At 38.6% G+C, this 23,055-nt stretch overlaps 1 protein-coding gene across 6 annotated transcripts in view; it reads left to right on the top strand.

Moving 5' to 3' along the window:
• The window catches only part of NCKAP5 (NCK associated protein 5), a 916,311-nt gene that overhangs the window by 112,665 nt on the left and 780,591 nt on the right, over nucleotides 1-23,055 (top strand). For all 6 annotated transcript variants that reach the window (XM_046659632.1, XM_046659633.1, XM_046659634.1 and 3 more), the window contains exon 2: nucleotides 18,783-18,912. In XM_046659632.1, coding sequence (XP_046515588.1) covers nucleotides 18,844-18,912 — 69 coding nt within the window. In that variant the 5' untranslated portion in view covers nucleotides 18,783-18,843. The remainder of the gene's footprint in view (nucleotides 1-18,782; nucleotides 18,913-23,055) is intronic.

Genomic DNA, 23,055 nt, shown 5'->3' with positions numbered 1-23,055 from the left:
GACATTAAGCACCTTTTTCCCGTACCTGTTAGCTACATTTGTATGTCTTCTTTTGATGTCAGTTTTAGTTTATTGTTTTTATCTCCTTGTCAGTGAAGTCTCCTTATTTTTTATTTTGGCTCTCTTTTTAGTGTTTGTTTTCAGGTGCTTTAAATTTTCCATTCCATCTTTAATGGGGAATTTTTCTTCTTTTCTCTGCATACTCCTCTGCAAGTGGAGGATTTGTGGATGCCTCCAGCAGGCTCACCAGACACTCAGTCCAGAACCAGGTTTTATGTGAGTGACTTGATGCATCTGTCCTGTAATAAAAATTGCACGTGTAAGATGAAGCTGAGCTGGCAAATGACTTGGTTCACATCCTTTCTTTGGGACTGACTTTCCTTCTTCTGTGCAGATCAGCAGCCTATGTTAGTTGTAGCCTAGGGTAGCAATTAATTTTTACCAACCTTCTTTAAAGATTGAGGAACGCTTTTTCCTGGCTATGTTTTCATAAGAGAGCCTGATGCCTTTTGGCTTCAAGCATCTATGAAAAGCTTTTAATATCTAATACATATTAGGTGTCAAACTCTTTCCCCTTTTTATGTGGCTCTACACCCAGAACTCAGTGGGCCTAGGATGTCAGGACCCTCTTCCTTCTCTGAGCTCAGTTTCTGGTTCATAGAGATGTTTATCTTGTTTAGATATTCCAGGAAATTTACCTGTGAGCGTTATATTTCTGTCTCAACTATTATTTAATGGGAAGTTCTTACTCTGAGGTCCATTTATCCATGGCTGGGCTGCAGAATAACCATGAATCCTTAAACTTGTACACAAAAATGCATGTATGTTAAATGTTTGTATTTTTCCAGGGTATTGGGTATTTAACTTACTCTGATCCTCAGGGTTTTCAAGAACTGCTGACCTAAAGTGACTCTTCCCATTTGAATACATGTTACATTTGCCAGGAAAAGATGTAATAGTCAGAATTTATTTTATTTCTCTTCCAAGACATATAAGTACATTTTCTACCTTCAACAACTTTAGCATAATTTTAAAAAGCGATGGTACAGTGGCAGCTTTGGAAAGGTTTGAATGGAGTCTCCCCAAAGTAAAATTGAAATTCAGCTTATGGTACAATTTTTTTCTTTTTGGCAGTCAAAGGACATGCTTCCTTTAATGGAAAAAATGCAAATATTTAATCAAAGCAGTAAGCTAGAAATGATGAGGGTATTTATTTATATTTTAGTGTCTTACCAACTGTTTTTCTGAGGTCATGGGAATTAAATGCGGTTTGCTTGTTAGATGAGGATGAATGCATTTTCAGCAAATGTGGGCTACTAAGGCCCATGTTAGTGTTGTGCGTTCGGTAAGTGTTCAATGAGTGCTAGTAAAAGACAACGGAAGTCAATTGCAGTTTATTCTAAGTGTTTAATTGACTAGACTAGGCATCCAGCTTAACGTCAATTCAAAGATACTGTACACAACTCTTATGAGTCTTTTCATGACTTAATAAAAATAAAATTTTAAACTGGAAAATATAAATATATTACTTAGCACTAAAATAAAAATAAGTGCATTGTTTAAGGCAAAATACAAAAAAGTTAGACTGAGTAAAGCGTGACCTAGTTTTTCATCTTGAAACTTAAGAGAGATAGAATGCAATGAACAATCCAAAACTGTAATTAAGAAAATAAGCTCATTTAAAACAGCAACCAAAAGAACATAACACCTAGGAATAAATTTAGCAAATGAAGTGCAACTTGTGCATCAAAAACTACAAAAAAATTCTTGCAAGAAATTTAAAAAGATCGATAAAGAAAGAACTCTTACAACTAAACAAGAAATAAAAAGATAAATTACTCAATTAAAAAATGGGCAAAAGTCTAAATATAGTAGTCCTCCCTTATCCACCATTTCACTTTCCACCATTTTGGTTATTGGCAGTTAATCACAGTCCAAAAATAATGCTATGTCACAATGCCCACATCATTCGCCTCACTTCATCTCATCGTGTAGGCCCTGTATCATCTCACGTCATCACAAGACGACGAAGGATGAGTACCGTACAATAAGATATTTTGAGAGAGAGACCATAATCACATGATTTTTATTACAGTATATTGTTATAATTGTTTTATTTTATTGTTGTTAATCTCTTACTGTGCCTAATTTATAAATTAAACTTCATCATAGGTATGTATGTGTAGGAAAAAACATGGTATATATAGGATTCATTACTATCCCTGGTTTCAGGCATCTCGTAGGGGTCTTGGAACATATCCCCTGTGGGGGACTACTGTAGATGTTTCTCCAAAGGAGATATACAAGTGGCCAATAAACATACGAAAAAATGCTCAACGTTATTCCTCACTAGGGAAATGGAAATCAAACCTGCAATGAGACAGGACTTTACATTCGCTAGAGTGTCTATAATAAAAAAGATAGACACTAACAAATTTTGGCAAAGGTGTGAAGAAATTGGAACTCTAATACATTGCTGGTGAGACTGTAAAATGGTATTGCCCCTTTGCAAAGCAGTTTGGCAGTTCCTCAAAATACGAAACTAGGAGTTTTCATTTAACCCAGAAAACCCACTTCTAGGTACCTACCCGAGAGAAGTGGAAACATACGTCTACACAAAATATTGTACGTGAATGTTCATAGCAAAAATGTGGAAACAATCCAGGTGTCCAATAACTGATAAATGGATGAATAAAGTATGGTGATCCATACAATGGAATATTATTCAGCCAGAAGAAGGAATGAAGTACTGATACATGCTACGACATGAATGATTTTTGCAAACACTGTGCTAAGTGAAAGAAATCAGTCACAAAGACCACTCATCATAGTTCCATTTGTGTGAAATGTCCTGAATCAACGAATCTGTGGAGACAGGACGTAGATGCAGTGGTTGCCTGCAGCTGGATGGGGGGAGGGCATGGAGAAGGACTGCAAATGTGTCTTGGCCTTTTTTTTTGGAATGTTAAAAGTGTGCTAAAATTAGATTGTGGTGCTGGTTGCCCAATTCTGTGAATTTGCTAAAAACTACTGAACTGTACCCTTTAAATGGGTCAATATTATGATATATGAATTATATCTCAATAAAGCTATGCAATGAAGCTATGTAATAGGTTTAAAACCAAAGGTTTTATTCTCTTTAAATTCTTTTATAGATCAAAATAACTTAAGGCCCAAAGGGCTCTTAGAGATCGCTTAGTTTATTTCAAGGGAAATAATATATATATTAATAACAATAATATATATATATATACATATATGTATATATATATATATATATGAGGTGAGGAAACCGAGGACTGGAGAAATTAATTTGTCTGAAGATACATAGGTAGTTAGTAACAGAACCAGACATATGAACCTTAAATTTGAATTTCCAAACCGTATCACGATATGCTCAACCCCACAGAGACCATCCACACAGAAAATATGAGGCATAGGTGTGGTCATAATTCAGGTAATTTGCTTAGTGTGACCTATCAAAATATCCAATGTGACTCTAATTACTTTTTGTGTGGATGAGATAGAAATCCTAAAATTAACAAGGAAGGAAAAACATAAAGACAACCAAAAGATTACAGAAGTATGTACTCACACACCTTGGAGAATCCATTAAATTAAAAAAAATATATAAAATTGTCTTTCAAGGAGAGACTTTTTAATCTCTGGGCTGTAATGGCATACATGAATATCTAAAAATTATTCAGTAACCCAGCAATATTTTAATTTTAAAGTATGGATAAAAAACCTTTATGCTTTCAGAACCTTTTCTATAATTTAGTATAATTGCTTCCATTTTGGCTTCACGTAAAAGGAGAATAAATTATCTGTGAAAAGAAAGTTTGGATTTCCTCCATTTGCACAGGCAGGTGATGGGAAATTAAATTACCCCCCCCCCCCCATTGCTGCTCCTGGTTTTTGTTTGCTCTTAGTGTTAGTATTTAAAACTGCAATCTTTTTGGAGTTTTACGTTAATTCAAAATTTGGAAAATAATTATCAAATTTTAGAGGAGAAGGGAGGTTTGTGAGAACTCATGTAGCCAAAATTTGCAAATCTATAGCTTATAGGCTGCACACTTCTCAAAGATGAATTTTATTTGGCTTGTGAAATATATTTTTAAAATCTAAGCAATCATTGAACATTGAGAGATTTTACCTGAATATCTGAATTTCTGGCTTCTTTGGAAAAATCGAAGGGTTTGGTAAAATGAACCTTTAATCCTGAATGGTGGTTTGGGCTGCACTTGAGTGCCAGCTGCCCTGTTTGGACAAGTTGTGTGCTACCCTGGTGGGCACAGCTCCTCTGGCGCCAGCTTTCCTCGTTCACGTTACCCTCCTGACTTATGAGGTGATGGAGGCATTCACTAACTTAATTATGGTAATCATTTTCGGTTTGCAGCTGCTGACTTTGCCCAATCATCTTTTTTCTCTGCTTTCCCCACAAGGCACTTCATCAAATGAGCGTGCGCCTAGTGAGGTAATTCTGAGCTCAATATCACTGTTGCCACCTTCTAGCGGTCAAAAGAGTTGTAAATCTTGCTGGTTATGTAAGAGAATCAAGTTGACTTTTCCAAAAAAGGAAATTGAGGAAGCTGAAAGTATTTTGAATTTTTATGTAGAAACATTCTGAATAGGGAGGGATATTGGTTCTTGGGACAAAAAACTTAGAAAGCAGAATGATTTGTGGCCCTCCAAAGGGCCGCAGTACGTGAATAGATACATGGTATATCTGTGGTATTAAAATTTCGTGGGGGAAGGGGAGCAATTAGGAACACTTTTTTTAAAAATAAGGAAAATGAAAAATTATAAATAATTAGGAAAAAATTTTAAAATGTGCTGGGGGGAGCGTTACAAAATAAAAAACATCAAAAACACTGATATGGAGGAGGATTCAGGACTCAGAAAGACTCATGCCTGGTCTAATGTTTTCCTGTTAGATGTAGCTCATTCTTATGGGAAGAACACCAACTAAATATATAAAGAAAATAGTAATTAAGTTGGAGTAGAGACATTGCCTTCCATCCAATCGCACAGGAGACTATCTAATCCAATTGCAAAAATAACCAAGCATTTCATTTTCTTTCCAGCTTTATTGAGATATAATTGACATCTAACATTGTGTAAGTTTAAGGTATACAACATGATGATTTGATATACGTATATATTAAAAAACAATTACTACAATAAGGTTAGTTAACACCTCCATCACCTCACATAATTACCATGTTGTGTGTGTGTGTATGTGTGTGTGCTGAGAACATTTAATATTTACTCTCTAGCAACTTTCAAGTATAAAATGCATTATTATTAACTATAGTCACCATGCTGTACATTAGCTCCCCAGAACTTATTTATCTTATAACTGGAAGTTTGTACCCTTTGACCAATGTCTCCCCATTTCCCCCACCCCCAACCCCTGGCAACCACCATTTTACTCTCTGTTTCTATGAGTTTGGCTCCTATAGATTCCACATATTAACAAGATCATACAATATTTGCCTTTCTCTGTCTGACATTTAATTTAGCATAATGCCCTCAAGATCCATTCATATTGTCACAAATGGCAGGATTTCCTTTTTTATGGCTGAATAATATTCCATTGTAAATATGTACATATATATGTATACACCACATCTTCTTTATCCATTCATCCATCAGTGGACACTTCGGTTGTTTCCATGTCTTGGCTATTGTGAATAATGCTGCAATGAACATGGGAGTACAGATATCTCTTCGAGCTGGTGATTTCATTTTGTTTGGATATATACCCAGAAGTGAGATTGCTGTATCATATGATAGAAAAGCCAAAGGAAAAGAGAAATGTTAACATTGCTGGTAGAAGTATAAATTGCTACAATGTAACTGTTTTTGGAGGGCAACTTAGTACTGCCTGTTAATTATGAACATGTGCATAACCTATGACCCAGTGGGATCTCTGTATGAGAGAGAAAATTTTCTGCCTTTGTTTAGGATGCTTGAGCAAATGTGTTCATAGCAGCATTGTTTGTAATGTGAATGGCAAAACGTTGGAAACAACTTAAATATCTATTTCTGGGCAATTGGGTAGATAAACTGTCATAAATCCATTTAATGGAACTCTTAAAATATTTAAATGAGAACTGCTTTTATCAACCTGAATAAATCTTGATGCCATAATGTTAAGTGGAAAAAAAATTTGCCATCATGTTAAGTGAAAAAAAAATGACACCTGAATACAGAAAGCATAATACCACATATATAAACTTAAAATATGCACCTTAATGGGGCTGGCCCCGTGGCCGAGTGGTTAAGTTCGCGCACTCTGCTGCAGGCGGCCCAGTGTTTCGTTGGTTCTAATCCTGGGCGCAGACGTGGCACTGCTCGTCAGACCACGCTGAGGCAGCGTCCCACGTGCCACAACTAGAAGGACCCACAGCGAAGAATAAACAACTATGTACCGGGGGGCTTTGGGGAGAAAAAGGGAAAAAAATAAAATCTTTAAAAAAAAAATGCACGTTAAGCAGTACTGTATATTGTCCTTAGTACATACATACATAGTAAAAGTATAATTCATACACAGCAAGGATGCTTCCCCACTGTGAGATAGTGGCTACTGGGGCTATAGCAGTATCTGTAATGCTTTCTTTTTTATTTGAAAGAAAAGTTTAATTAAATAAAATATGGCAAAAGATTAACTTTGTTAAATATAGGTGGTGGGTACATGAATGTTTGTTCTTTATGGATTTTTTGGTATGTTTAACTCTTTAAAAGTAAAACATTTTAAAGAATTATAGGGATCCAGGAATATATAGAAATTTTCTCAGTCTGGTTATTGGTAGCTACAAAGAAACTAGACAATCTCATACTCACTGGTGAAAAACTTATAACTAGTTCCACTGGAGTAAGGAACATAAGTTCCCACTATCAATTTGCTGTCCTTGCCAATGAAATATGACCGAAGAAAGAAATACGACTTGTAGATATTGGAAAGGAGGAGCCAAACGTGTTGCTATTTTCTGTCTAGAAAATCCAACAGAATAAAATAACCGTATTTAGAACTAGTGAAAGCGCTCAGGAAAATGGCTAAAGAGAAGTTCAAAGTTTATTAATCAATAGTTTTTTTCTACACTACCTATAAACAATTAGAAAATGCAGTTAGAAAAAGTATTTAAGCTCAAGAGGAACAAAAAAAATAAATACCTAGGTTTTTAAATAATGAAAGCTGTAACGTTTTACTGAAGGACAGGAACAATGACCCAAATTAATGGAGAGATATTCTAAGCTATCTATTGGTGCATAGCAAACTGCTCCTATACTTGGTTACTTAAAACAACAACAATTTATTTTTTTCTCATGATTCCATGGGTTAGGAATCTGTGTGGTTCTTCTGTTGATCTCACTTGAGATCCTTCATATGGCTGTGGTCATCTGAAGGCTTGACTAGAGCTGGATTTAAAAATTTTTACACTGTAATTCCACCTTTAGAAATCTACACTTTTTAGAGAAGCTCATGCAGGCACAAAAGATGCATAGGAAATGCTCATGGCAGCACTTTCTAGAATCAGAAAACATCAGTGACTGTCTAAATTTCTACCCATAAGCTAATAAACAATCTACTGCTCACTCACTCTATAGAGTAACATGAAGCTGTACAAAAATAAATTAGGTTCACGTGTATTAAACATATTAGATCAAAAAAGTCGTAAAACAATAGATGCTGATCTTATTGCTATAGAAAGAAAAAAATCAATATTTATTTACGTATTTCTGCAGGTAAACAAATAGAAGAATGTTAAAAGTGATTACCTCTGGGGAGAAGAGTGAAGGGGGGCCAGTGAAAGTATATAATTCTTATAGTCTCTCTATTTTTACTGCATATATGTTTTAAAAAGAGAATAAATGCATATATGATGATGTAATTTTTTTTTAAGAATCAGAATGAAAGGCATATCATCTAGATTTTCATCAAGTTCAGGAGTTTTCAGAGACAGTAACAAAGAGTGTGAGGGCTGTGGACACTTTCTCACAAGAGAACATGTTGAAGTGGGGCCAGCCCGGTGGCCGAGTGGTTAAGTTGGCAAACACTCCGCTGCGGTGGCCCAGAGTTTCGCCGGTTTGGATCCTGGGGGTGGACATGGCACCGCTCATCAGGCCACGTTGAGGCGGTGTCCCACATGGGACAACTAGAAGGACCTGCAACTAAGATACACAACTATGTGCCAGGGGGATTTGGGGAGATAAAGCAGAAAAAAAAAAAAAGAAAAAAAGAAAATGTTGAAGAAATTGGGATATTTTACTTGAGTAACTGAAAACATATTTGCTCCGGGGAGCAAAGCTTTGGCCAGTAGGTGAAAATCCAGGATACACATTGGAACTTTCTAACCATTCGAGACCCCCAAATGTGAAGTGGGAGGCTGTGAAAGGCAGTGTGAACTTTTGTGGCTGGAAGAATCAACCAGAGGCAGGGCAACCACTTGTTAGGTTTATTTCAGAGGCAACGACTGTATTGGTGGGTAGGTGAAGAGGTGCCTAGAAGAAAACATTTAAACCTCAGTTTCTGGGATTGCAAACGTCCTGGATAGAGGTTAACACAAGAATTGTTGGGCATGACCCATACTGTAGTCCATGGAGTATCTTAGATTACGTCAAGAACTAAGTCATCATGACATCTAGCTAGATGCGCGTGGCTTCACGAGAAAATTCTTGGAATTTCACTCTTACGTGTACCTAGGTAAGTTCTCTATTTTAGGTTTCAGATCCTGTACTGTTAGAGTGCAATCAGACCAGAAGCATCAGCTAGTTAGAAATGCAGAATCTCAGGCTTTACGGCAGACCTACTGAATCAGGATCTGCATTTTAACAAGATCCACCGGTGATTCCTATTCATGAATTTATGAAGCACTGGTTTATCCAACTATCTGTAGAAATTCTCTTATTGCTGAGCCTTCAGAGGTCAAATAAAAAGAAGCAACATAAGTGATGACAAGAGGAGAAAAAATGTATTATATGTATAGTACACAGATGTATTATACACAAATGTATTATACGTATAGTACATATGCGTATATATACCACAGATAGGTATATACATATACATACACTTACATATAACCCCTAAACTTACTCTTTCCAGCTCTCAGTTTAAGTAGATGGTCATCGACTGTTTTACCTTTTAAAGAGATTTTAGCTCACTTCCCTTCCCACAAATGAATAGCACTCTCAATTTAATTAAACACCGACTAGAAGAAGATAAACATCTTTGAGACTTTTCTCATACACTTCATTTGACGGCTGTTATTACTTAGGACATCTTTAATGTCATAATTTACATTTTATGGTTTATTAAGAATTCTTTCTCTTGTTTTCAGCATATCAATGAATTTTTGAGGTTTAATCCCTTAATCTTGATTTACTAGACTTTTAGAATTTTTTTCACATGAGGATTGTTTAGGGCAGGGGTTTGTGGAAGAAGTCACCAAAAAAGAAGAGTGAATAACCTCTTGAAGTGAAAAAAGCTCCTGGGTAGCTGGAAATAGTCTAATTACCAGCTAAAGCCTTAGCAAAAATGTATTGGCTTTCGATTTATTTTACTATATCCATTTCCTGAATCATTTTGGTTTTTCACTTGTGTGCACAGGAATTTAATGAAAAATAATGAATTCAGCAATGTATGGGGACATCACAGTTAAACCTTTTGCTGGATCTTCACAAAACATTGCTTTTCATAAACTGTTTTCTTAACAAGTCATGTTGCTCTCAGCAGGCTTTGCAGAGTTTAGAACACACTCTACCCAACTGGCCCCAGATGGAAAATAGGCTCTTGAAATTGGATGGCTTTTTAAGCGTAGCTCTCCACAGCCTTCTCAAAGGGGGGAAAAAAGAAGCTTGAACAGAATGCATTTAGTAGCTTGGTCTATAATTCCCCCAGCATCCCACCTATTTGGATGTTTTTGCTTTTGGCAGTGGAATTTTTCTCATTTAATTAACTCATTAGTGTTAGCAGATGACACAGTGTGAAAATTCTTTTCCCTAGTCGCTTATCTAAATATTCTTCCAATCCACCGGGGTTAGGTGCACACTTTATTTATGTATTTTTAAACGTTATTTATTTATCTGTTTCATTTCTCACTGACTTTCCCCTTAAGAGTTCATGGGCAACATGTACGCATTTCACGTAATGAATTAGAAACGTTTCTCAAAGTGATAAATGGAGAGGAGGCAGAGGAGGGAACTAAATAGCAGGGAATATCTTTACAGAGAAAGAAAGAACAGATGGTTTGAGAAGAGCAGCCAGAGCTGAAATGCTTATCCTGGTCCAAGCCCCGGCCAATCTGTCTCTCAGCTTTTGCTCCATACATTGTAGAAACGTAGCAATGGTTTGTGTCGGGAAATCAGCTGGCAACACCTGGAATGACAATAAAAGCAAGTTTTCCAGGATTATCCCAACAAAAAGTAAATTTTTTTCCCTGAAATCATTTGCTCATTCATTCATTCACATTTTTTTACCCTTTTGCTATCAATTTATAAATCTTCTCTCTCAGATTTTAAATGTTCTTGAAATTTGATAATGTATACTTTAACCCCCTCTGTCTTCCCCATCTCTTCTCTCTCTCTCTCTCTATTTCTTACTCTTCAGGGCCTAACACAGATCCTGGAACAAAATAGATATTGAATGAATATTACTGAATTCTGAGTGAAAGGAATTCTGTTGAGTGATACCTAGCAGTCTTCCAATATCTATTCCAGCATTTCAAAACAGGCATCTCTTTAATCCTCAGAGCCATCTTGTTAAGGTGACTGCTGTTGTGATTATTATCTTAATTTTGTCTGTGAGGAAACTGAGGCCAAGAAATGTGAAATAAATTGCTTCGAGGTCACAGAACTTGTAAGTGGCAGTTGGAGAATTTGAACTCAGGACTGTCTATGAAGATGCTACCCAAAATGATGGTGACATGGGACACTCAGTCTTGTTGGAGCCCAAGCAGTGATGAGGGAGCTTCTTTGCATCCCCACTAAGAGAAAAACACAACCTCCAGTTTCTGTGGCAAATAAGTACTGGGTCATAGGAAGGGTTGATGCTGCATTTTACACTGAAAGAGTACATTTTATGGTATGTGAGTTATATCTCAATTTTTTGAAAGATTTAAATAATAAGGTTGTAAATTACTGATTTGGGGATGTTTTGAGCTTTCAAGAGCTTTCCCTGCCCTCCATTCCTGAGCAACTGAGTTCAAATTAATGTCAATTCTTTAACTATTCCAGTTTACCAAAGATGCACTTTGAACAACAGCCAAGATGTCCACACCCAGACTTTGATGCAGCTCCCTTGCTCCCCATGTCATTTATCTGAGGAGGGAGCCAGGGGACAGTGACACTTATGGGTCTGTCCAGCATTCAAATCACCAACTGTAAGCTACTGAATAGGTTCTAGGGTCAGAAGTTTAATAAACATGAGCTCATGAAACCATTTTTTAAAACCAATTTTCATCATCATACAAAATTTTCATCCACTTCAAAGAAAAAAATCGTTGTCACATCCCTCGTAGACTGTTTCCAGCCGCTAAATTAGCTGGCAAGGATGGACACCACATTTGGGAAATCTGTTCGCATTCAGATTTCTTCTAAATCAGTTTCAGGGTGCTGCTGGGATTTGAATAGATGTTTTATGGTTGAAAATCACATAATTTGGGGGGGGTTGTACTCATGTCCAGAATGGAGACAGTAGTTTTCTTTTCAGTTACCCATATACTTCAGGAATGGATGTATCAATAGCAGAAAGTTATTAAGCCAATATAGCTTCCAAAAGGAAAACGCTATTTTTCTGTGTTTAAAGTATAAGAAAAGTCAACTGCTTTCCTTTATGTAGATTGAAAAGATTGCGATGAAAAGATTTCAATGCAAAGCTGACAGGAGTTTCAAACATTCTGTTTGGTAGTTACAAGCAAATCTTACGGGTTCATAATTTCCTCTTTTCCCCTCCTGCTATTGGTGCTTTGAAGTGAGAGCAAGGTGCTCCTGGAGAAGAGTGGGGAGAAAGGAGGGAGCGGGTTTGAGTCAGGATTCTCTGCCGCCATTGTCCATGCTGTTGGAAGTTCTTTTCCTCATTCTTTAAGTGATGGCCTCACTCTTTCTAAAATACTGGTGCAATAATTTGGAATCTACATTTGAACTTCTATCTTTAGTCAACATTATTTTTGGCACAAAGCAAAAGACCAGTTTAAGCAGGACTATGAGTGAGCTGGAGAGAGTTGGGGGAGGGAGGAAGGTGCTGATCCAATTGTTTGTATCCAACATTTCTCTTCTTTGGGGTCAGAGTTTGCAGATTAAGAATTGCTAGTTGCAGTGGCCAATGACAGGCAGTTGCTGCTGCCAACAACTGCATGTCCCTCAGCCCTTGAGAAAGGGGAGGAGATTGAGAAAGGGGGCACACCTTCACCCTCTCAAACTGGTCCTCAGTTGGCTGCATGTTGGAGTCATTCAAGGATCTTAAAATAAAAATCACTGGGTCCCACCCCTGGCCATTCTGATTTATCTGGCCTGGGAATGGGCCTCCCCAGGTGACTCTAGTGTACAGCAAAGTTTGAGAACCACTGCTCTAACCAGCGGTTGCCAACCCTGGCTGCTGTTACCACACTCTGGTGCCCAAGGCCATGGCCCTAGAGGTTCCAGGGGTCTGGGATGGGGCCTGGGTGTTGGCGCATTGTACAAGCTCCCCATGTGATTCTAAGGCACAGTCAGGGTACAGGTCCACTGAGCTCCCTTGTCGGGGACAGGAAACTCACTGCCCTTTGGATTTCTTTGGTGTGTTCAGTTCTGCAGTTATTCTTTGTAGGATTGACACCAGGGCAGAGCCAGAGTGCTGGGTACTCAGGGGATACACCAATGATTCTGACACAGTCTCTGTTCTCTGGATGTTTATGAGACTGCCAACAATCGTATTTTGCATTGTTCGTTGCTTACTGAAGCTGACTGAAAAATATTTTGAATCTAGATTTGGGAAGGCTTTTTCATACATTATCAAATTGAACCTCACAATAACCTGATGGGGAAGGCAGATTAGGAAATGTAAACTCACAGAAGTTAGGGAACATGCTCAAATTTACATGGCAAAGTGGGCTGGGCGCAGCATCTTCCAATGCCTGTTGGCTCCAGCGTTTTTCTCAGTTTCTCCTGGCACTACCATTAATCTTTCAGATCAGGGCTGGGGAGTGGAGGGATCAGAGGGGTAGAGATTGACATGGAGAAATATTCTTAGAATGTGTGTGAGAATGAGTGAGTGTGTGTATGTGTGTGTGTGTGTGTGCCTGTGTGTGTGTGACTATGTACGTGTGAGGAAATATACATTTGAGGTTGTTATTTAATGTTCTTGTTTGGTTATTGTCCCTTGAAAATTATACAGTCTGTTAACAAAGGCTAGCAGAAAAAAGAAATTACTGACATCTTTAAGAATATCAAAGGGTCTGTCTGGCACTGAAAGGCCATACTATCTGTGAGGAAAATTAAACATTTTATTACGGTCAACTCAGATTTCTACAGATACCAAGAAATAGTATTTTCATCAGCTAGAGAGAGTGTATGTGACAGGGGAGAGGAGATCAGTATCAGTGACCATCAGTCAATAAAAAGATGCTTAATATCCTGTCTTCCTTCAACTTCCGACTATTTTCCTCCCATGCAGAGGGGGAGAGACTTCCAACCCATCACTTGGAGGCAGATTTGTGTTCTTTATAACTAGAGTTGTGAGAAGACATAGAAAGACATGAACATGACTGGGTTATGGTCCTTTGTAAGTACAGGCAAGGCCTAAGCAGTAATTTTTAGGTTGATAATAGTTTTAAAATCATGATAAAATGTTTTCTTTGAGGTTTGGGTATGTCTGTGTGTTTGGCTAAAAAAATAATTTCAGTGTTAGAAATGTGTAAATCATTTCTTTGCTTTAGCAATGTTATATTGCTGCCCTGCTCTTTACGTGCTCATGAAGACAGCTGTAAACGTCCATTCATTCATTTATTCATGCAAACAACAAATGTTCATTGAGTGTCTGCCTTGTTCCTACACATCATAGGAGGACATAGAACATAAAATCCTGTCTCTGCTCTCCAGGAGCTTAGTGTGTAGTAACACATTTAATTCCATGCTATTATTTCAGAAGGCTCATAAGAAGGAAGCCAGGAGTTGCCCAAGGAAGGCTGGCTACCTGTCCAAAGGTATCTCTATGGGCTACACATCAATCATTGTCAAGCCTAGAAAAGAGAAACTACTGTAGATATTTCAAGCAGAGAGGGATTGAATGCAAGGAAGTGATTATGAAGCTGTTGGAAGGGCTGCAGGAGCAAAAGGGGTAAGGTGGTGGTACTCAAAGACTGGGACCCTGCTCCTGCCCTTTCTTATGCTGAGCTGTTGGAGGAATCATGGAAGTTACAGAGCCTATAGTGACCTGCTGTGGATGCTGCTCAGCTAGAGCTGGAAGCAGGACAGCTTTTCCCTGCCTGTTGCCTTCTCACCTCCTTTTACTCCCTCCTACTGGCAGAATCCAACTTGACCAACTGACCAAGAGGTCTTGATAAGGTAGTTTGCACCTCTAGACCTGCAGTACAGAGAAGAGAATAGCAGAGCAAGGTGGGAGTGAGTAGGTGAGTGGGTGGGTGGGTGGGTGGGTGGTGGAGGTGGTGAAATCCAACAGTCAAATAAGCAGCAGAGAGGGATAGGGTCTGGGAGTAGCCACTGTCTCCCAGAGTTTTCTCTGTTTTGTAGTCTCAGAAACTTTATTAGTACATTGAGATGTGATCAGACTTTGAAATCTGACTGAAACTAACTCTTAGGGACTGAAATGTATCCCCTCACCCAAATTCATATATTGAAGCTCTAACCCCCAATGTGACTATATTTGGAGATAGGGCCTCTTAGGGGGTAGTTAAGGTTAAGTGAAGTCATAAGAGTAGAGGCCTCATTCAATAGGACTGGTGTCCTTATAAGAAAAGGAAGAGACACCAGAAGCATGCTTGCAGAGGAAAAGGCCATGTGAGGACGCAGAGAGAAGGTGGCCAAGTGTAAGCTAAGGAGAGATGTCTCACCAGAAACCAACCCTGCCGGCACCTTGATCTGGAACTTCCAGCCTCCAGAACTATGAGAAAATAAATTCTTATTGTTTAAGCCACCCAGTCTGTGGTATTCTGTCATGGCAGCACAAGCTGACTAATATACTAAGCAAATACATAAATGATGAATATAAAGAGTCAGATGCCAAATTGCAAATTGGTACTAAAAATGTAACTTTCCAAAAGATTGCCTACTTATATTTTCTGGTCAGCACATTCTTCTTCTGTAAGTAAAACTACTTGGGAGTCAAATAAAATTAGAAGGTTGCTTTATGACGGTGGTCTCTGAGCAAAGGAGTTTGTTGGATGGACAAATGGCCAGTGTAATACCAAAGTGTCTTTGGGATCTGACATACTCATTTCCCCTCCAGACCTGCAGTCCTTGCTGGGTATATGTAAATGTGGGCACTCTCTTTCCCTGGCTGCTGGAGGTGAAGTGTATTAGCCTCCCTGACTTTTCCTTTGTGGACCGCTCTCCTTTTCCTGTTGACACATCCTGGTTGCCATTTTGTTTCTGTTGGATGGCCTTGCTTTGATCCTTCTGGATAACTTTACTTTGATCCTTTCCATGGTCATTTTATGGTTTAATTTGCAAATTTTCAAGTTCTTGGCATGGGGATAGAACATACCCTCAGGCTGATTATTGGCCAGGACACATTGCTACAGCTCTAGTGCTTGTTGCCATTGACTGTGCCCTTCTGATTGGTCAATACCTGTGCTGTATCATTGGCTAAATGTTCTGCCTATATAATTGGCACCATAATGTATGAAAAGAAAGGACCAGGTTAAGCTGTTCACCCAGCCTTCCATATAGCAGGCTAAGCTATTTGCAAACTGTCAAAACGATCCTTGTTTCCCAAATGATAGCCTCATCAGCCTATTACGGAGCATAAAATCCAGTCACTAGAGTTGTTGCTTAATGAGTTTAATCATATTTACCAGAAGGGATAATCAATGTATCTAATATTTAAAGCTTACCTACTATGCGCCAGGCACTAGTGAAAACTCTTTAAATGGGTCATCTCATTAATCATCACAACCACCCTACTATGAAGAAGGTCCTATTATCAATCCTATTTTATAGATGAATTAACTGAAGCTTAAATAGGTTAAACAATTTATTTAACAATATAAGCTGGTAAGGAGTAAAGTAGAGAATCAAACCCTAAGATTAACCATGGTGTTTAGAACAAGCAAGTTACCTTGCTCTACAAGACCCTGTATGATCTGATTGTTGCTCACATCTCTGAACTTTTCTCATACAGTCTCTTCCTAGTTTGCTTTCCAGGGCACATAGACTTCTTTCCCACCTCCTTCCCAGTGGAAAGACTGGTCTCTCTAACTGGAATGCTCTTTACCCATATTTTTACATGGCTGGCACCTATCCTTACCATTCTATCTAAAATTTTCTCACCTTCTACGTACTTGACACTCTACCACCTACCTGGGGTTATTTCCTTCATAGCAGGTGCCTATCATGGTTTGGAGTTATTTCTTTGTTTATTTATTTTCTACATCCTCTCACGAGATGTAAGTTCCATGAAGGCAGGGACATGGTCTCTCTTGTACATGGGTGTGTCACCAACATCTAAGTACTGGGTCCTCCGTACATTGGGCACTCAATAAATACATGCTAAATGCTAAAGAATTATCTCCTGTGATCTATCCAACCCCAAGGTTCTTTGGAATAAGACTTAGGAGAGCATGTTTTTGATGGAACGGGAAATCCCAGGGCCTGAGTAATCTCTCTAGCTGGATTCATCGTTACAGAGAGTATTCTGAGCTACCAGGGCACAGTCACTAGGATGAGGAGAGGCTGCAAAGTGGGTGGGAACAGCTGAAAGTAGGAAAGACAGAACCCCCAAGAAAATTTCAATTGACTAATAGTTTTGCCTATAGTAGTGGTATAGAACTAAATTTGTTCTGAAAAATGCTGCCAGGAGTTTGTTTTTAACTACTAGGCCCTACCAACAAGCAAATATGAAGAGCTTACTACATTTAAAGAACTGTCCTAGGTGATGATGGTGATTAATAAGTTAAGTCCCCAGGGACTTCTATGTAACTTGGACGAGAAAGAAATCGTTGCCAAATGGAGTGACTAGGAAGGTCTTGTGAAGGAGATGGGGCCTGAGCCAGGCACTGGAGCAAGGGGAGAGTTAGACCAGATGGAGGTGAGAGGTATGATCAAAAATGTGGTCTCAGGAATGCACTTAGTGTGTTTGGGGATTGTAAAAGGCTAGTTGGCAGGAAGTAGATCTTGAACATGATGATGAAAAATTTGGATTTTATCCTGAATTCAGAATAGACTCCTAGGAGTTTCTGAGTGGACCAGTAATGAATTACAATTAGTGTTCCTGAAGGTGAGAGATGGAATGACTAAGATGGAGGAGGCAGCCTATGGCTGGAAAGGAGTCCATCAGGTCCCTAGGATTGACTGTAATTTCGCCTTACCCTGTCTGAGGCACAGCTGTCTCCAGCCTCTTCCTTGCAGAGGAAACTAAGAGAAAGAGGCCACATGGTGCAGATTGTGGAGCCGAGTCTATTGCATCCTTGTTAGACTTGGAGCAATTGAGAGAGTCATGAAAAATATTTCTTTTCGATTTTATTAATAACTGATTGGGATAGCATTTTATGAAGCTCAGTTATTCTATATCAGCAGTACAATGGCCTTGTGTTTGTGCAGATTTTGAGCAATTTCTTTGCCTCAAAGTGCCTTTTGAATCATCAAAGATGTTAAATTATGTCAACTACTATTTAAGGTTAACTTGTTTTTAATATAATCTGTACATAACTGTAACTTGCACGTAAGTTATAATTTATTGCCTTTAAGCCATTTTTCCATACATCATTTGGTCGTCATTGTTAGCTGGTTTTGCATTTGAGAAAGATGGGTTTCAGAGAGGCTAAATGACTTGTCCAAGGTCACTTGGCTAATTGGTAGGAAAGCCTGGGCTCAAGCCTATTTTTTTATTTCCAGCCTTTCACATCTTGGTGAAAACTGGAAGCTAGAGCTTAATAGAAATGATACATCCTTACTAACCAGAATGCTTAATCATTCTAGAACGAGCAAGCTCAGTGGAGTGCAGGGATTAACTGTATCTGATATGGTGAAATGCAGTGAATATTCAAATACTCATTGACGGTAATGATGTCATCCACCACTCATTCTGAATCAACTTGTCCCAAAGGGAATGTATCTTAGACTGTTCCTCAAATATGTTTAAGTTAAATATTTTGAAATTAAATATTGACAGTAATGTTCATGTTTCAGTTTCTTCTCGTTGGGCCTTGGGCTCAATAATTCTTGGTTATGGCATGTGGTTTTGTCAGTTTGATCTCATGGAATTTGCAGACAGCATCTATGTGCACAGTAACAGAATGATTCTGGCTGATAGAGAGGGGATGGGCGTGAAGCAAGTGTGGCATGAAACGGACTGTTTGCTTTTTTCCACAGTCTGCTGATTCGACCTGCAAACCCATTCCCCAACGCCATTAGCAAAACCTATAAAAACACAGGGGCCTCCAGAAAGATGACTCTGACATTTGCAACCCAGAGAGGTCTTTTGAATTGAGAGGGCCCAGTTCTATCCTTATTATTTGGGTCTGAGAGTTTTTGGCTTCAACACTTGTTCTTGGTTAGAAAGTTATAAACAAGGCCTAAACACTGTTCACTTGGATAGTAAAACACATGTTCACTTTTTGCAGTGACCCTGGAAACAGAAGGGGAATTCTTATAAATCACAAAGGAAAATAAATAACTTCACCCATGGAGGGAAAGAGACAGCTTGAGAAAAGGGACTTTGGAAAACGGCTGTCTCTAGACAGCAGTCTTGTGGTAAGTACTAAATATTCATTTACCACTCTATATGTTTTGGCTTAAGATGCATTATTCTTTGACTGTTATTTCCTGAACCCTGTGCTTTTGAAACCTCTATTCCAGTTACCCCATTAGCAATATCCCCTGGGATTTTGTTTAATTTATTTTTTACAAAGTCAAAAGCCAGCAAATTATTGGAATGTTTGTATAGTGTCTTAATAGGCAAATGTCATAATCTGTCAACATTATATATAATTACATTAATTCCAGCCGAAGTAGACCTTAACCTACACAAAAACACTACTGTACAGCTGATGCCAAATGCCAAGCCTATATATAGTTGTTCCATCACCCATTTATCTTAACTTTGGGGATAAGTTGAACAAGAATTCAATAGAGCTTCAAATATTGAAAATGAAGGAAGTCTCTGAGATCTTCTTAGGTATGTAAATTAGTTCACTTGTCCATAAACTTTCTTTCTAAAAGTTTTAATTCTGGTGAGCATCATTTTTAACAACTTGGTTGGGTTTGCTTTCATGTATGAGAATCTGTTTGTCCACGGAAGTAGACTAAGCCACTGATTTCTGAAGGTTGGCCACTCTTTCACAGCCTCTGAACTAAGATGTGCAGGTCAACTCTTCTCTTCCATAATGCATATGAACAAAGCAAGAAATCAAATTAAGCAAGTCACTCCTTTCTCTCTTGCTCATCTACTAAGATAGAAATTTAGCCTAGTTCCTTCTTTTGTATGTTGTATAGGGATGTGCTTTATTCATTCTTATACTCCAAGCACCTGGCCTGGAGACTGGGTGAAAGTAGGCATTCAATAGAATATTTGTTGAATTGATTTATAACTTGCGTTTTTCCAACTCTGCTGCTATAGGTCTTGCTCTGTCTGTGTATAAACTGCTCATCCCATAACTGCTGAGGCTTGGCATCCCCAACTGTTATAGATGTGAGTTTCTGGGAAATGAGAAAAGGATTGCTTGAAACTTTTGTGTGCAGGTCTTCTCTTGTTATTGGAGTCAACTTCTGTGTCTGTGTGAGCTGTGCACTAGCCAGCATATCTTCTGAGGCTAAGAATGTTTATAGTATTTTAAGTTCTCCTCCCAGAGGATGTGATGACTTCTTCTCATCTCTTAGGTCTTTCTCTCTCCAGGTAGAATGTGGTGAAATTAGTGTGTGTTTGTCTGTGTGTATGTGTGTGTATGTTTATATGTCTATTCCCTTTGCAACTTCTGGAGAAACTTGGGGTAAAGATATAAATTCTTAGCCTCTCCTTTGCGAAGAATACACTTCTTACATATTAATCTGCCAACAGGGTTTGGGTTATGCCTAGGCAAGGGACAGAGATGCCCACATAGTATGATGTGAGTGGCATAGGAAAGGTTCTCTTAACTCAAAAATATCATCCTTGCTGGTTGGTCCCTAAAGCCCCAAATTCTGCCTTAGGTTCCAGAGAAGATGCAAAGACCCTATAAAAGCAAGCAATGCTAAGCTATCGTCTTTCAATACTTCACAGTAGCATTCATTAATAAAAGGTCTTGGATCATTCCTAAATGTCAACCAGATAAGCAGAATTTTGTTGAGGGAATTGGTAAACAAAAGGATGCAGAGCATAGAGCACTGGAATGCAGGGCTGGGTTGGGGCTTGCAGGGGCGGGGGAAGTGGATTCCCATGAGGACACTGGGTACCTGAAAATCAAAGAGGAAAGAGTCTCAGTGAAATCTTTGCCCACATTTAAATTTTGAATAAGGACAGACTTGACTGTGAGCATAAATCAAAGCCTGTCATATTACCAGTGCTAGTTGAAATCCCGAAAGCAAGCTTGTGTTCCCATTGGCATATGGTCCTTCTGTGAGTCTTGTGGGGGCCGCAAATCTGTTTCTTGACTTATGGAATAAAAGAATGCTGTGAAAATGAGAACTTGTTGCTTGGCGCCAACTGAGAAACTTAATCCTGTTAAATCTCCCTAAATGATGCTTAGGAGAGTTTTTACACTAGTGAAATATCTTTCTTGTTTCCTAGAGGCAGATTAAGTGTTACATCTGTGTGCCCAGATTGGGAAAATCCTGGAAAAATAACGTGCTCTATTATGACTATGTGGCCCGGTGTATGGAGGTGCCTAAATGCTATTCAACGTTATACAACTTAGGCCATGTGACTATAATTTTACCCTCTGTTTTAGTGTTACATTCTTTCTTCATATAGGACACTATAGCTGGGACAATGACAGCAAGAGTATTCTTTTTGAATTGGTTCTTTGAGAGTGGGAACCATTGAAAACCCATTGGGTGAATTCTATTGTGACTGTCGGTAAGAGAGGTAGATAGGGTGACATCAAAGCTGACTGGCCTATAAAGGATGTGAACCCAAGACATGGCCCTATATGGAACTTTCTATATTGTCTTTGTAACTGGTTCCATGCTGAAGCCACACAAATAACTAGGCAAGAAATGTATAGAGATAATTCTAGATAAAGGTTACTGGGAAATTAAACAAAAAACAAAAAATGCCAAAATCACTTGGCATCATATTACACATTCCCAAGGCATGTTTATCTTATTTTACTTTATTTTATTTATGTTATGTTATTTTTTGCATCATTGAATGCTAAATTGGGAATGAGTTATACAGTCACTTTGTGAAAGAAGAGTTAATACTCAGCGAGGTTAAATGCTTTTCCTGAGGTCACACAACTAGCATACAATCAAGAGTAGAATCAAGGTTTCCTCCCTGCCACTTCAGTTCTTTATCTTTCACTATATAACATCCCAGGAAGAGCATATGTCCTTTTGGAAAACTGCAGAGAGGAAAGAGAAACATATTGAATTCTTAAGTCTTGAAATTCAGCTGCAGTAATCATCATGACCCATATTTTTGAGAGTTAGGAGGCCCAGAGGTAATTTCCACTTTCAGATTCTGCAGGAAAATATTCCTCATAATGTAGTGCAAGAATAAGGTACTATTAACTTCATTACACTTTTTATTTTAGATAATCAAATCATGAAGTGTTGAGCAGAAATTATAGCTCCCTTGCAACAGCTTTTAAATGTTTAGGCTGGAGGAACCACAGAATAAAGAAACTCACGGTCCAGATACTGAAAAATGCTTCAATTGGGAGATGCAAATTTGTGGTCCTTAGTCACAATTTTGCTTTCAGGACATGACACAGGGGAAGATTTCAGTGTGTGTATGTGTGTGTAAGTATGCATGTGTGTGCACCCTGGTAATGCTGAAGTAGTCTTTGATGCTGCTGATGTTTTATTTGATAAATCACTCTTTTTAAGAAGAAAGTGACAGGTAAAGGAAAGTGAAATGAAAAATATGTTTCAGTATGGGGGGTGAAGACCCCAAGAGCAAGACAAGTGAGTACAAGTTTGCCTCCACCAGTGGCAGTGTGCTGGGTAGCCGCATATTCACAGCAAGTACAGTCTTCTCTCTGATAACAATAAAAATCACCCCAGAAATCAAGGCCTCTTCTTGACCTAAAGCTGTTCAATCCACCCCAGGATGCTTTTTGATCAGAAAAAGTCAGCATTTCACACTGTGCCTTTTCATTTGCAAGAATCATTCCCAGGCTGCGTGTATTGCTATTTGACACTTGTAGCTGTGATAGCATTTAGCTGATGAGAAGGCTAGGGAGTGAATTATCTTTTTCATCAGCTCATATTTCAATAGCAAACATTCTTTTTTAATTTGGGGAAAAATTACTTTTTGCTTTTAAGCACGGATGGGAGTAACAGCTTCTCTTATAAATGATGAATTCCTTCGTGGTACCTCCAGTCCTTTCTCCCCCACTGAAGGGAAGACAAAACCTGGCCATACTAGATCCTCAGCTCTGATAGCAGTACAGATTTGATAGGAGCAGGAAAGGCCTTCAATTTATCCTTCAGCCTCTTGATGGTTTGCATCCAATTCATTAGAATAATTAAGCTTCCACAGGCACGTGTTAACTAAGTCAACAAGCATCACTGAAAACCTACTTTATATTTAAGACATTTTAGTAGCTATGGGATGTGCTGGGTAGTTGTCATTTTCCCCTCCAGATCCATTCCATCCTTCTCTGCTTGGCTGTGCACCCCTGGAGGATGTGCCACGTGGAGCTTGTCAAAAGGATTTCTGGTCTTCTGGTATCTAATTGGGTTTGGACAATGGGG

The sequence above is a fragment of the Equus quagga genome, chromosome 4 (assembly GCF_021613505.1).
Source record: "Equus quagga isolate Etosha38 chromosome 4, UCLA_HA_Equagga_1.0, whole genome shotgun sequence".
In the NCBI taxonomy this organism is placed as follows: domain Eukaryota; kingdom Metazoa; phylum Chordata; class Mammalia; order Perissodactyla; family Equidae; genus Equus; species Equus quagga.
The sequence above is the reverse complement of the archived record's forward strand: the minus strand, read 5'-3'. Positions and strand labels throughout refer to the sequence as shown.